Below are 15,016 nucleotides of genomic sequence, written 5' to 3' on the forward strand. Positions count from 1 at the left end.
CCGCAGCATTGGCTACATCTGTTACCAAGCTTCAGTGGCCCAGATCGCCAAACTAGTCTCCGCACCGACTGTTGACTGCTCCTCATGGTGCCGTGTTAACTCTCTTTGTTGCTTCCCTCAGGATGTTCTGAATAACAAAATATCGTACCCCGATGGCACCTTCATGGACTTGGAGTTCAAGATATCGGTCATGAATGACATCGCAAAGGTGAGTGTGAATGTTGCAAATCCACATCAAAAGCAGTTTTAGGCACCAACTCGATCAGCAAAAGATTGAAGGCAAGAAAAGAAGTCAGTCGTTGACCATTTTCTAAAACAGCAAAATCAACTGTACCAAAAATAATTCCTATTTAAAATCTTCTTGGTAAAATCATCATTGGCTTCAGTGCGAACAAAAATCAGACATGGATCTCCCTCCTGATCATTGTCCAGTAACTCTTGCTGCAAAGTGCATGGCATGTGTGCATGTCTGTGTGTGCAGGTGTGCGTGTGCGTGCCTGTACGCGTCTGAATGTGTGTGTGAGTGTGCGTGGGTGAGTGAGTGTGCGTGTGCGAGTGAGTGTGCGTGTCTGCGTGTGTGCAAGTGTGTGTGTATGAGTGAGGGTGCGTGCGTGTGTGTGAGTGTGCGTGTGTGAGTGAGTGCCTGTGTGTGCGCGTGTGTGTGAGTGTGCATGAGCATGTGTGAGTGAGTGCGTGTGTGCGAGTGTGCGTGTGTGAGTGTGTGCGCGTGTGTGTGTGTGTGTGTGTGAGTGTGCATGAGCATGTGTGAGTGAGTGCGTGTGTGCGATTGTGCATGAGCATGTGTGAGTGAGTGCGTGTGCGAGTGTGCGTGTGTGCGAGTGTGCGTGTGTGCGAGTGTGCGTGAGTGCGTGAGTGCGTGTGTGTGTGTGAGTCTGTGGGAGTGTTTGTGTGAGGGTGTCAGATGAAGACGGGCTTAATTATGGCCGCAAGGCCCCCCTTGACTGAATAGCCTGCTGATGCACTGCTTAGGGCCACTCTGGTGGGGTACCACAATTCTCATGCGAGAGCTGACATCTTCAGAGACAAAATGGGAAAACAGACAATATTTTCAATTAATCTTATTTAAAACAAAACACTACCAGCCTAAGTGGGATTAACTAAAAGCTAAAAAAAAAAGAGAGACTGGGATCCTGAGATTTCTGGACTGACTGCAGTGGCATCACAGTGCCTGCAGTGTTCACTTTCTGCTCATCAAGGTGAGATATGTTATCACCGGGGAATGCCGAGTGTCAGCATCGACACTCCCAGGGCAGGTACAGCACGGGGTTAGATACAGAGTAAAGCTCCCTCTACACTGTCCCATCACACACTCCCAGGGCAGGTACAGCACGGAGTTAGATATAGAGTAAAGCTCCCTCTACACTGTCTCATTACACACTCCCAGGGCAGGTACAGCACGGGGTTAGATACAGAGTAAAGCTCCCTCTACACTGTCCCATCACACACTCCCAGGGCAGGTACAGCACGGAGTTAGATATAGAGTAAAGCTCCCTCTACACTGTCTCATTACACACTCCCAGGGCAGGTACAGCACGGGGTTAGATACAGAGTAAAGCTCCCTCTACACTGTCTCATTACACACTCCCAGGGCAGGTACAGCACGGGGTTAGATACAGAGTAAAGCTCCCTCTACACTGTCCCATCACACACTCCCAGGGCAGATACAGCACGGAGTTAGATACAGAGTAAAGCTCCCTCTACACTGTCTCATTACACACTCCCAGGGCAGGTACAGCACGGAGTTAGATACAGAGTAAAGCTCCCTCTACACTGCCCCATCACACACTCCCAGGGCAGGTACAGCACGGAGTTAGATACAGAGTAAAGCTCCCTCTACACTGTCTCATTACACACTCCCAGGGCAGGTACAGCACGGAGTTAGATACAGAGTAAAGCTCCCTCTACACTGTCCCATCACACACTCCCAGGGCAGGTACAGCACGGAGTTAGATACAGAGTAAAGCTCCCTCTACACTGTCTCATTACACACTCCCAGGGCAGGTACAGCACGGAGTTAGATACAGAGTAAAGCTCCCTCTACACTGTCTCATTACACACTCCCAGGGCAGGTACAGCACGGAGTTAGATACAGAGTAAAGCTCCCTCTACACTGTCCCATCAAACACTCCCAGGGCAGGTACAGCACGGGGTTAGATATAGAGTAAAGCTCCCTATACACTGTCCCATTACACACTCCCAGGGCAGGTACAGCACGGGGTTAGATACAGAGTAAAGCTCCCTCTACACTGTCCCATCACACACTCCCAGGGCAGGTACAGCACGGGGTTAGATATAGAGTAAAGCTCCCTATACACTGTCCCATTACACACTCCCAGGGCAGGTACAGCACGGGGTTAGATACAGAGTAAAGCTCCCTCTACACTGTCCCATTACACACTCCCAGGGCAGGTACAGCACGGGGTTAGATACAGAGTAAAGCTCCCTCTACACTGTCCCATTACACACTCCCAGGGCAGGTACAGCACGGGGTTAGATACAGAGTAAAGCTCCCTCTACACTGTCCCATCACACACTCCCAGGGCAGGTACAGCACGGGGTTAGATACAGAGTAAAGCTCCCTCTACACTGTCCCATCAAACACTCCCAGGGCAGGTACAGCACGGGGTTAGATACAGAGTAAAGCTCCCTCTACACTGACCCATCACACACTCCCAGGGCAGGTACAGCACGGAGTTAGATATAGAGTAAAGCTCCCTCTACACTGTCCCATCACACACTCCCAGGGCAGGTACAGCACGGGGTTAGATACAGAGTAAAGCTCCCTCTACACTGTCTCATCAAACACTCCCAGGGCAGGTACAGCACGAGGTTAGATACAGAGTAAAGCTCCTTCTATACTGTCCCATCCACCACTCCCAGGGCAGGTACAGCACGGGTTAGATACAGATTAAAGCTCCCTCTACACTGTCCCATCACACACTTCCAGGGCAGGTACAGCACGGAGTTAGATACAGAGTAGAACTCTCCACACTGTCCCATCAAACACTCCCAGGGCAGGTACAGCACGGGTTAGATCCAGAGTAAAGCTCCCTTGACACTGTCTCATCAAACACTCCCAGGGCAGGTATAGCACGAGGTTAGATACAGAGTAAAGCTCCTTCTACACAGTCCCATCCACCACTCCCAGGGCAGGTACAGCACGGGTTAGATATAGAGTAAAGCTCCCTCTACACTGTCCCATCACCCACTCCCAGGGCAGGTATAGCACGGAGTTAGATACAGAGTAGAACTCTCTCTACACTGTCCCATCAAACACTCCCAGGGCAGGTACAGCACGGGTTAGATACAGAGTAAAGCTCCCTCTGCACTGTCCCATTAAACACTCCCAGGGCAGGTACAGCACGGGGTTAGATACAGAGTAAAGCTCCCTCTACACTGTCCCATCAAACACTCCCAGGGCAGGTACAGCACGGGGTTAGATACAGGGTAAAGCTCCCTCTGCGCTGTCCTATCAAACACTCCCAGGGCAGGTACGGCACGGGTTAGATCCAGAGTAAAGCTCCCTTGACACTGTCTCATCAAACACTCCCAGGGCAGGTACAGCATGAGGTTAGATACAGAGTAAAGCTCCTTCTACACTGTCCCATCCACCACTACCAGGGCAGGTACAGCACGGGTTAGATACAGATTAAAGCAGCCTCTACACTGTCATCAAACACTCCCAGGGCAGGTACAGCACGGGTTAGATACAGAGTAAAGCTCCCTTTGCACTGTCCCATTAAACACTCCCAGGGCAGGTACAGCACGGGGTTAGATACAGAGTAAAGCTCCCTCTACACTGTCCCATCAACCACTCCCAGGGCAGGTACAGCACGGAGTTAGATACACAGTAAAACTCTCTCTACACTGTCCCATCAAACACTCCCAGGGCAGGTACAGCACGGGGTTAGATACAGTGTAAAGCTCCCTCTACATTGTCCCATCAAACACTCCCAGGGCAGGTACAGCACGGGGTTAGATACAGGGTAAAGCTCCCTCTACACTGTCCTATCAAACACTCCCAGGGCAGGTACAGCACGAGTTAAATACAGGGTAAAGCTCCCTCTAAACTGTCCCATTAAATGCTCACAGCGCAGGTACAGCATGGGTTTATACAGAGTAAAGCTCCTTTTACATTATCCCATCAAACACTCCCAGGACAGGTACAACAAGTGGTTAGGTACAGAGTAAGGCTCCCTCTACACTATCACATCAAACACTCCCAGGACAGGTACAACACGGGGTTAGATACAGAGTAAAGCTCTCTCTACACTGCCGCATCAAACACTCCCAGGGCAGGTACAGCACGGGTTAGATACAGAGTAAAGCTCCCTCTGCACTGTCCCATTAAACACTCCCAGGGCAGGTACAGCACGGGGTTAGATACAGAGTAAAGCTCCCTCTACACTGTCCCATAAACCACTCTCAGGGCAGGTACAGCACGGAGTTAGATACACAGTAAAACTCTCCCTAGACTGTCCCATCAAACACTCCCAGGGCAGGTACAGCATGGGGTTAGATACAGGGTAAAGCTCCCTCTACATTGTCCCATCAAACAATCCCTGGGCAGGTACAGCACGAGTTAGATACAGAGTAAGGCTCCCTCTACACTGTCCCATCAAACACTCCCAGGGCAGGTACAGCACGGGGTTAGATACAGGGTAAAGCTCCCTCTACACTGTCCCATCAAACACTCCCAGGGCAGGTACAGCACGGGTTTAGATACAGAGTAAGGCTCCCTCTACACTGTCCCCTCAAACACTCCCAGGGCAGGTACAGCATGAGGTTAGATACAGAGTAATGCTCCCTCTACACTATCCCATCAAACACTCCCAGGGCAGGAACAGCACGGTGTTAGATACAGAGTAAAGCTCCCTCTACACTATCCCATCAAACACTCCCAGGGCAGGTACAACACGGGGTTAGATACAGAGTAAAGCTCCCTCTATGGTGTCCCATCGAACACTCCCAGGGCAGGTATAGCACGGGGTTAGGTACAGAGTAAAGCTCCCTTTACACTGTCCCATCAAACACTCCCAGGGCAGGTACAACACGGGGTTAGATACAGAGTAAAGCTCCCTCTATGGTGTCCCATCAAACACTTCCAGGGCAGGTACAGCACGGGGTTAGGTACAGAATAAAGCTCCCTTTACACTGTCCCATCAAACACTCCCAGGGCAGGTACAGCACGGGGTTAGGTACAGAGTAAAGCTCCTTCTACAGTGTCCCATCAAACAATCCCAGGGCAGGTACAGCACAGGGTTATCAAGCAATTAATCAATCGACTATGCTTCCGACCAATCAGCTAATCCATCTGTCGCTCACCTTGGACTCTGTTGTATTCACTCGTGTTTACATGGATGCTTCTCGCAATCCACTCAATGAGTTACTGACTGGTATATTGGACTTATCTTTAAGGGTATGTCATATCTACATTCGAGCAATATCGAAGTCCACGGCAGCCTGAAATCCACAAATTGTGTGGTGGATAACCGGATGGTGGTGAAAATGACCGATTTCGGATGTAATACCATTGTTATGCCACGGGCAGGTGAGCTTTGGAAATCAGGAGCTCAGAACTGAAAGTGCTGGAACATTCCATTCATTAACATCTTCCACGTGACAAAACATCCCAAACTAATTTACAGGAAGGGAGATGGATCTGGGCAAGAAGTAGGGGAGGACCTGGCTGGGCCTGTGACCAGAGGCTTGGTTGAAAAGGTAGATTTAGAGGGGTGTGCGGCGGGAGTGGGCGCGATGGGCGGAGGTGATAGGTTTAGAGGGGTGTGTGTGTGTGTGTGTGTGGGATGGGCGGAGGTGATAGGTTTTGAGGGGTGTGTGTGTGGGATGGGCGGAGGTGATAGGTTTAGAGGGGTGTGTGTGTGGGATGGGCGGAGGTGATAGGTTTAGAGGGGTGTGTGTGTGGGATGGGCGGAGGTGATAGGTTTAGAGGGGTGTGTGGGGGGGATGGGTGGAGGTGATAGGTTTAGAGGGGTGTGTGTGGGGAGGATGGGTGGAGGTGATAGGTTTAGAGGGGTGTGTGGGGGAGATGGGTGGAGGTGATAGGTTTAGAGGGATGTGTGGGGGGGATGGGCGGAGGTGATAGGTTTAGAGGGGTGTGCGGGGGGATGGGTGGAGGTGATAGGTTTAGAGGGGTGTGAGGGGGGGATGGGCAGAGGTGATAGGTTTAGAGGGGTGTGCGGGGGGGGGATGGGCGGAGGTGATAGGTTTAGAGGGGTGTGAGGGGGGGGGATGGGCAGAGGTGATAGGTTTAGAGGGGTGTGTGAGGGGGGGATGGGCGGAGGTGATAGGTTTAGAGGGGTGTGCGGGGTGGGGATGAGCGGCGGTGATAGGTTTAGAGGGGTGTGCGGGGGGGATGGGTGGAGGTGATAGGTTTAGAGGGGTGTGTGGGGGGGATGAGCAGAGGTGATAGGTTTAGAGGGGTGTGTGTGGGGGGGATGGGCAGAGGTGATAGGTTTAGAGGGGTGTGTGTGGGGGGGATGGGCAGAGGTGATAGGTTTAGAGGGGTGTGTGTGGGGGGGATGGGCGGAGGTGATAGGTTTAGAGGGGTGTGAGGAGGGGGGATGAGCAGAGGTGATAGGTTTAGAGGGGTGTGCGGGGGGGATGGGTGGAGGTGATAGGTTTAGAGGGGTGTGTGGGGGGGATGAGCAGAGGTGATAGGTTTAGAGGGGTGTGTGTGGGGGGGATGGGCGAAGGTGATAGGTTTAGAGGGGAGTTCGGTGCTGGGTGGTGGGGACGCAGAGTTTAGGGAGAGAGTGTGAATGATGGTTAGGAAACTCTGCTACTAATGGCAGATATGCAGCAAGGGGATTGGTTGGGCCATAGTTGGAAGCGTGGCGGGAGGGTGCTGGGTTAAACCGAGGCCCCATCTGCCCTCTCAGGTAGATGTAGGACGTAGGATGTCGGAGAAGAGCAGGGGAGTTCTCCCTGGTGTCCTGGCCAATATCTATCCCTCAACCAAGATCACTAACATCAGATTATCTGGTCATTATCTCATTGCTGTTTGTGGGACCTTGCTGTGCGCACATTGTATGCTGTGTTTCCCACATTACAACAGTGTCTACACTTCAAAAAGTACTTCATTGGCTGTAAAGCGCTTTGCGATGTTTGATGGTCGTGAAAGACGCTATAGAAAGGCACGTCTTGCTTTCTTGATTATGAAACGTTTTGGGACGTCCTGAAGTGGTGAAAGGCTCCACATAAATTCAGGTCCTTTCCTTCCAATACATTTACACGTCTGCACAAGATGCCAAATGTGTTCCGCCTTTTATTTTCTTCTCACCTCCATTTCTAGATCTGTGGACTGCGCCTGAGCACCTGCGGAAGGAGGGAGTGTCTCAGAAAGGTGACACGTACAGTTACGGCATCATAGGTCAGGAGATCATCTATCGAAGAGAGGTCTTCTATAGCCAATCGTGCAGCATTCACGCAGGTAATTTATGTCGTCACTGTTTGACAGTAGGGGGGAGGGGCTGGTGTTGGTAGTACATAAGATCAAAGGAAATAGGAGCCATTTAATAAGATCGTGGTTGATCTGATCTTGGCCCAGTTCCAATTCCCTGCTCACTCCCCTTAACCCTTGACTCCCTTATCCTTCAAAAATCTGTCTATCTCCACCTTAAATATATTCAATGACCCAGCTTCCACAGCTCTCTGGGGTAGAGAATTCCACAGATTTACAACCCTCTGAGAGAAGAAATTCTTCCTCATTTCCGTTTTAAGTGGGTGACCCCTTATTCTGAAACTATATCCCCAAGTTCTAGATTCCCCCACGAAGGGAAACATCCTCTCTGCATCTACCCTGTCAAGCCCCCTCAGTATCTTACATGTTTCAATAAGATCACCTCTCATTCTTCTAAATTCCAATGAGTATAGTCCCAACCTGCTCAACCTTTCTTCATAAGACAAACCACTTTGTAGTGTAGGAACAAAGAGTCTGACCAGATACTGTGAGCTCAAAGTAAAGTGTGACCTTAGTCTTTTATTGCAGCTCTCCAGAGTGCCTCACCAGCCTGTGAGGCCTCCTTAAGTACAGGTGCTCCCAAGGGATTGTAGGATCCCTTGGGACTCCAGGTTAAACAAGGTATTTACAGGTTTACATATATAACAACACTCCCCCCCCCCCCAAAGTATAGTGTAACTATTTACAAGGTGAGTCAATCTGGGGCCTTTCTTTCCCTGGTTGATCGTCTCGGTGCAAATGCTGGTTTTGGTGAGTCGTTTGTTGGGCCCTCGCTGGGCTGCTGTGCAGCTGGCCTTGTGGGGCTGCCTGGTGTGGTGAGTCCTGCTGGGCTGCTGCGGGTAATGGGTTCTGCTTCGTGGTCAACCACAGTGTCGGTTGCCACTGGTGTGTTGGGGGGTCAAAAAAGGTAGGATCGAATGTGGGTTGCTCTGGATAGTCCGTGAATCTAAGTTTGGTTTGATCCAAGTGTTTCCTGAAGATGAGTCCATTTGAAAGTTTGACCCGAAGCACCCTACTCCCCTCTTGGCCTACTCCACTCTTTGCTGGGAAGCCACTTAGGACCTTGTCCATAGTTCAGCAAAAATACACGATCATTAATCTCAATTTCGCGTGACACATTTGCGCTATCATGATATGTACTTTGTTGAAGCCGCCTGCTCTCTACCTGTTCGTATAGATCAGGGTGGACTAACCAGAGCCTTGTCTTAAGTGCCCTTTTCATGAGCAGTTCAGCGGGTGGAATCCCAGTGAGCAAGTGGGGTCTAAGCAGGAATCGGGATAGGCGAGTCTGCAGTGAGCCTTCAGTTACCCTCTTCAAGTTCTGCTTGATTGTTTGCACTTCTCTCTCTGCCTGACCATTGGATGCTGGTTTGAACGGGGAAGATGTGATCCCATGTTTGATCCCATTGCGGGTCATGAACTCTTTGAACTCAGCACTGGTGAAACACGGCTCATTGTCACTCACAAGGACATCAGGCAGGCTGTGCGTGGCAAACATGGCCCGCAGGCTTTCAGTGGTGGCAGCAGACGTGCTTGCCGACATTATCTCACGTTCAATCCATTTGGAGTACGCATCTACAACCACTAGGAACATTTTTCTCAAGAACGGGCCTGTATAGTCGACATGGATCCGAGACCACGGTTTGGAGGGCCAAGATCAGTGGCGCCTCCCTGGGTGCATTGCTTAACTGTGAACATGTGTTACATTTGTGCACGCAGGACTCTAAGTCCGCATCGATACCGGGCCACCCCACGTGGGATCTGGCTGTTGCTTTCATCATTACAATGCCTGGGTGGGTACTGTGGAGATCACTAATGAAAGTGTCCCTGCCCTTTTTAGGTACCACTACCCGATTACCCCACAGAAGGCAGTCTGCCTGTATCGACATTTCATCTTTGCGTGCTGGTACAGCTTTATTTCTTCCTGCATTTCTAATGGGATACTGGACCAGCCCCTGTGAAGTACGCAATTTTTTACTGAGGACATGGTCCTGGCTCGTCCAGGTTCTAATCTGTCGGGCGGTAACAGGTGATTGCTCACTCTCAAGTGCTTCCATTACAATAACTAAATCTGCGGGCTGTGCCATTTCCACCCCCATGGTGGGCAATGGCAATCTACTGAGAGCATCGGCACAGTTTTCTGCGCCTGGCCTGTGGCGGATGGCGTAGTTGTATGCGGACAATGTGAGCGCCCATCCCTGGATGTGGGCCGATGCATTCGTATTCATCCCCTTACTTTCAGAAAAGAGGGATATCAGTGGCTTATGGTCAGTTTCCAATTCAAATTTGAGCCCAAACAGATATTGATGCATTTTCTTTACCCCATAAACACACGCTAATGCTTCTTTTTCGATCATGCTGTAGGCCCTCTCAGCCTTAGACAGACTTCTGGAAGCATAAGCAACCGGTTGCAATTTCCCAGATTCATTAGCTTGTTGCAATACACACCCGACACCGTATGACGACGCAGCACATGCTAGTACCAAACGCTTACATGGATCGTACAACACAAGCAATTTGTTTGAGCATAACAGTTTTCTGGCTTTTACAAAGGCATTTTCTTGGCTTTTACCCCAAACCCATTCATCTCCTTTACGCAGTAAGGCGTGCAGTGGTTCTAACAATGTGCTGAGACCCGGTAAAAAGTTACCAAAGTAGTTCAGGAATCCTAGAAACGACCGCAGCTCCGTCACGTTCTGTGGCCTCGATGCGTTCTCGATTGCCTCTGTCTTCGCATCGGTGGGCCTGATGCCGTCTGCCGCGATTCTTCTCCCCAGGAACTGCACTTCAGGCGCCAGGAAAACGCACTTCGAGCGTTTTAACCTGAGCCCCACGCGATTAAGCCGACTAAGAACCTCCTCCAGGTTCTGCAGATGCTCGATTGTGTTCTGACCTGTAACCAAGATGTCGTCCTGGAAGACCACGGTGCGCGGGACCGACTTCAGTAAGCTTTCTGTGTTTCTCTGGAATATCACCGCAGCTGATCGAATCCCAAACGGGCATCTGTTGTAAATGAAGAGACTTTTGTGCATGTTGATGCAGGTGAGGCCTTTCGAAGATTACTCCAGCTCCTGCGTCATGTAGGCCAAGGTCAAGCCCAGCTTCGTGAATGTCTTTCCTCCCGCCAGCGTCGCAAAAATGTCATCTGCCTTTGGTAGTGGGTATTGATCCTGTGGGGAGAAACGATTGATAGTTACTTTGTAATCATCACAGATTCTGACGGTGCCGTCTCCCTTGAGGATTGGAACGATCGGGCTGGCCCACTCGTTGAATTCAATCAGCGAAATGATGCCCTATCGTTGCAGCTTGTCCAGCTCGATCTCTATCCTTTCTCTCATGTACGGTACTGTTCTTGCCTTGTGATGGATGGGTCGCGCTCCCGTAATTAGGTGGATCTGAACTTCTCGATGCCTGGTTCGAACAGCGAGGGGAACTTGTTTAGGACCTGGGCACATGAAGTGTCTTCAATGGGCGATAGAGCTCGGACGTCGTCCCAGTTCCAGCGTATCTTCCCCAGCCAGCTTCTGCCGAGCAGTGTGGGGCCATCGCCCGGTACCACCCAGAGTGGTAACTTGTGCACTGCTCCATCGTAGGAGACCTTTACAGTAGCACTGCCGATTACGGGAATCAGTTCCTTTTGTGTAAGTTCTCAGTTTAGTGCGAATGGGAGTCAGGACTGGCCTTGAGGCCTTGCTGCACCACAATTTATCGAAAGTCTTTTTGCTCATAATGGACTGGCTCGCGCCCGTGTCCAGCTCCATTGACACCAGGAGTCCATTTAATTCAACATTCAGCATTATCGGGGGACACTTTGTGGTAAATATGTGCACCCCATATACCTCTGCCTCCTCGGTCTGAGGCTCTGGTTCGTTCTGATCCGCCGTGGATCTGTCCTCCTCTGCAACATGGAGGTTTGCATGATTATCAGGGTTTGCAGCTCGCCTGCACATATGTTGGAGGTGTCCCATTGTTCCACAGCCCTTGCAAACATATCCTTTGAAGCGACATGAATGGAAACGATGATCACTCCCGCAGCGCCAACAAGGTGTTAATGGCCTAGCATTCATCACCCTTGATGGTAGACTCTGAGACATCTGTGGAGAATGGCAGGCAGTGACTAGTGGGGTACCGCAAGGTTCTGTGCTGGGGCCCCAGCTGTTTACACTGTATATTAATGATTTATGATTAATGATTTAGACGAGGGGATTAAATGTAGTATCTCCAAATTTGCGGATGACACTAAGTTGGGTGACAGTGTGAGCTGCGAGGAGGATGCTATGAGGCTGCAGAGCGACTTGGATAGGTTAGGTGAGTGGGCAAATGCATGGCAGATGAAGTATAATGTGGATAAATGTGAGGTTATCCACTTTGGTGGTAAAAACAGAGAGACAGACTATTATCTGAATGGTGACAGATTAGGAAAAGGGGAGGTGCAACGAGACCTGGGTGTCATGGTACATCAGTCATTGAAGGTTGGCATGCAGGTACAGCAGGCGGTTAAGAAAGCAAATGGCATGTTGGCCTTCATAGCGAGGGGATTTGAGTACAGGGGCAGGGAGGTGTTACTACAGTTGTACAAGGCCTTGGTGAGGCCACACCTGGAGTATTGTGTGCAGTTTTGGTCTCCTAACCTGAGGAATGACATTCTTGCTATTGAGGGAGTGCAGCGAAGGTTCACCAGACTGATTCCTGGGATGGCGGGACTGACCTATCAAGGGATCAACTGGGCTTGTATTCACTAGAGTTCAGAAGAATGAGAGGGGACCTCATAGAAACGTTTAAAATTCTGACGAGGTTAGACAGATTAGATGCAGGAAGAATGTTCCCAATGTTGGGGAAGTCCAGAACCAGGGGACACAGTCTAAGGATAAGGGGTAAGCCATTTAGGACCGAGATGAGGAGGAATTTCTTCACCCAGAGAGTGGTGAACCTGTGGAATTCTCTACCACAGAAAGTTGTTGAGGCCAATTCACTAAATATATTCAAAAAGGAGTTAGATGGAATCCTTACTACTAGGGGAATCAAGGGGTATGGTGAGAAAGCAGGAATGGGGTACTGAAGTTGCATGTTCAGCCATGAACTCATTGAATGGCGGTGCAGGCTAGAAGGGCCGAATGGCCTACTCCTGCACCTATTTTCTATGTTTCTATGTTTCTCTGAGATGCAGGCATGTGAGGCCTGCCCTTATGATTCGAAAACAACATTACTTTGTTCACAGTACTTGTAGCAGCACTCGTGTGCTGAGAGATTTTTTTGGTATTGTCACTGATGGCGATGAACGCCTGGGCTATCCCTATGCCTTTACTCAAGGTTGGGGTCTCTACAGTCAAAGGTTTGCGAAGTATCACTTCATGCCCAATGCCAAGTACAAAGAAGTCCCTGAGCATGTGCTCCAAATGTCCTTCAAATTCGCAGTGTCCTGCAAGGTGTCTTAGCTCGGCGATATAGCTCGACACTTCCTGGCCTTCAGACCTCTTGCACATGTAGAACCGGTACCTCGCCATCAGAACGCTTTCCTTCGGGTTAAGATGCTCCTGGACAAGTGTGCACAAATCATCGTACGATTTCTCTGTGGGTTTCACTGGAGCAAGCAGATTTTTCATGAGGCCATACATTGATGCCCCGCAAACGGTGAGGAGAATCGCCCTTCGTTTGTCAGCGCTCACTTCTCCTTCCAGCTTGTTGGCCATGAAGTATAGGTCAGTCGCTCTATGAAGGTTTCCCAATCTTCTCCCTCCGAAACTTTCTGCAAGATGCCCACTGTTCTCTGCATCGTTGCGGTGGGGTTCGATATCTGTATCTCGTCACCAGTTGTACTGTTTGAATAAAGAGTCTGACCAGATACTGTGAGCTCAAAGTAAAGTGTGACCGTAGTCTTTATTGCAGTTCTCCAGAATGCCTCTCCAACCTGTGAGGCCTCCTTAAGTACAGGTGCTCCCAAGGGATTGTGGGATTCCTTGGGACTCCAGGGGCTGAGCAAGGCATTTGATTAAACAAGGCATTTACACATTTACATATATAACACCCTTCATCTCAGGAATCGACCGAGTGAACCTTCTCTGAGTGGTCTCCAATACAAATATATCCCTCCTCAAATAAGGAAACAAATAATCTTCGCAGTACTCCAGGTGTGGTCTCACCAACTAGTGAAGCGTCCAAGGCACCTTCACGTTGTTGTCCCCTTCCTCCCCGCTCAGACCAACGAGACCAAATGTACCCCAGGGTATATTTTCTTCAACTCCTTCCCCCTCCTTCAGACCTTTCCAGAGCTGCTCAACGATGAATCCTCTCGGCCACAACAAAACACTTCGTCATGCTATTTTCATGAAAGGAGATTTCATGGGATCAAACTCCATTGCTGATGAGCAACTTATTCAACTGAAGGCACTTTGAACTGCAAGGCCAAATGAACCCCTTGTGGACCACTTCAGGATGATGCTTCACAGTTATTTCTATTGGCCGTGAAATTTGGCGTTGCAACATCGGTAGTTTGGGCTGGTTTTGCTTCTTCCACTTCCGTCGCGGCCCGCGCTGACCGCCATCTTGGTGAGGGCGATAGGGCGGGTGGTACGTGTGCGGGCCGGCAGCACGCAGAGTAGGCAAATCGTGACGTCAATCAGCGTGTAATGTTGATTTGATGCACGTCCTACCACAGTCTCAGGATAAGGGGTCGGCCATTTGGGACTGAGATGAGAAGAAGCGTCTTCACTCAGAGGGTGGTGAATCTTTGGAATTCTCTACCCCAGGGGGCTGTGGAGGCTCAGTCCTTGAGTATATTCAAGTCAGAGATTGGTAGATTTTTGGATATTTAGGAAATCGAGGGATATGGGTTCAGTGCAGGAAAGTGTTGAGGTTGAAGATCAGACACAATCTTATTGAATGGCGGAGCAGGCTCGAGGGGCTGAATGGTCTTCTCCAGCTCCTAATTCTTATGTTATGTTTCAACCTCGCCGCTCTATTCAACGCCCTCTCCTAAACACGCACAGCTCAACATGCATTCAACCCGCCCACCAGCGCTTAAAGAGATACACCCAACTTGCAGGTTAGTTGCCAATTGCTATAAACTGGCTCTTGCAGAGTTTGTAGGTCGCTGGAAGAGATTTGAAAAGTTGGTAAAGTGTGTAGCGAGTGCTGCTGATCGTGGGGAAGGCTATGGGTGCTCCTGGAAGGCCGCTGACGACACCACTTGCTCCCAGCCATGAGTTGCAGCCCCCCCCCTTGGGCTGCAGCATGACAGGGAGATGGAGCAGAGGTAGCAAGCGGGGCAAATTGATCGCAGATCGAGGAGGAGGAACACCCGCTTTCATGTTCAATCCAATTTTTGGCCCTTTGTATCTGTTTCTTTCTATAATTGTTCATGTAAATAAATTGAATTTGTTACTTTAGCCTGTAAAAAGTGGGTCTAACATTTTATATTTCCCACCTTCCGGACTGCCAGCAAGGCCACTACATGAATTCCAGTGTAGAATGTTACTGCTAGCTAGGGCCATTGTTAGCCCTGGGATTCACAAC

General features: G+C 50.0%; 1 protein-coding gene across 1 annotated transcript in view; it reads left to right on the forward strand.

Annotated features, from left to right (window-relative positions):
• LOC139230264 (guanylyl cyclase C-like) overlaps positions 1 to 15,016 on the forward strand; it is a gene marked incomplete at its 5' end in the record, with an annotated part of 252,495 nt that overhangs the window by 183,214 nt on the left and 54,265 nt on the right. The window contains 3 exons of the mRNA XM_070862094.1: positions 122 to 208; positions 5,440 to 5,572; positions 7,337 to 7,474. Of these exons, the coding sequence (XP_070718195.1) occupies positions 122 to 208; positions 5,440 to 5,572; positions 7,337 to 7,474 (358 nt within the window). The remainder of the gene's footprint in view (positions 1 to 121; positions 209 to 5,439; positions 5,573 to 7,336; positions 7,475 to 15,016) is intronic.

This window comes from Pristiophorus japonicus, chromosome 19 (assembly GCF_044704955.1).
Source record: "Pristiophorus japonicus isolate sPriJap1 chromosome 19, sPriJap1.hap1, whole genome shotgun sequence".
NCBI classification, from domain to species: domain Eukaryota; kingdom Metazoa; phylum Chordata; class Chondrichthyes; family Pristiophoridae; genus Pristiophorus; species Pristiophorus japonicus.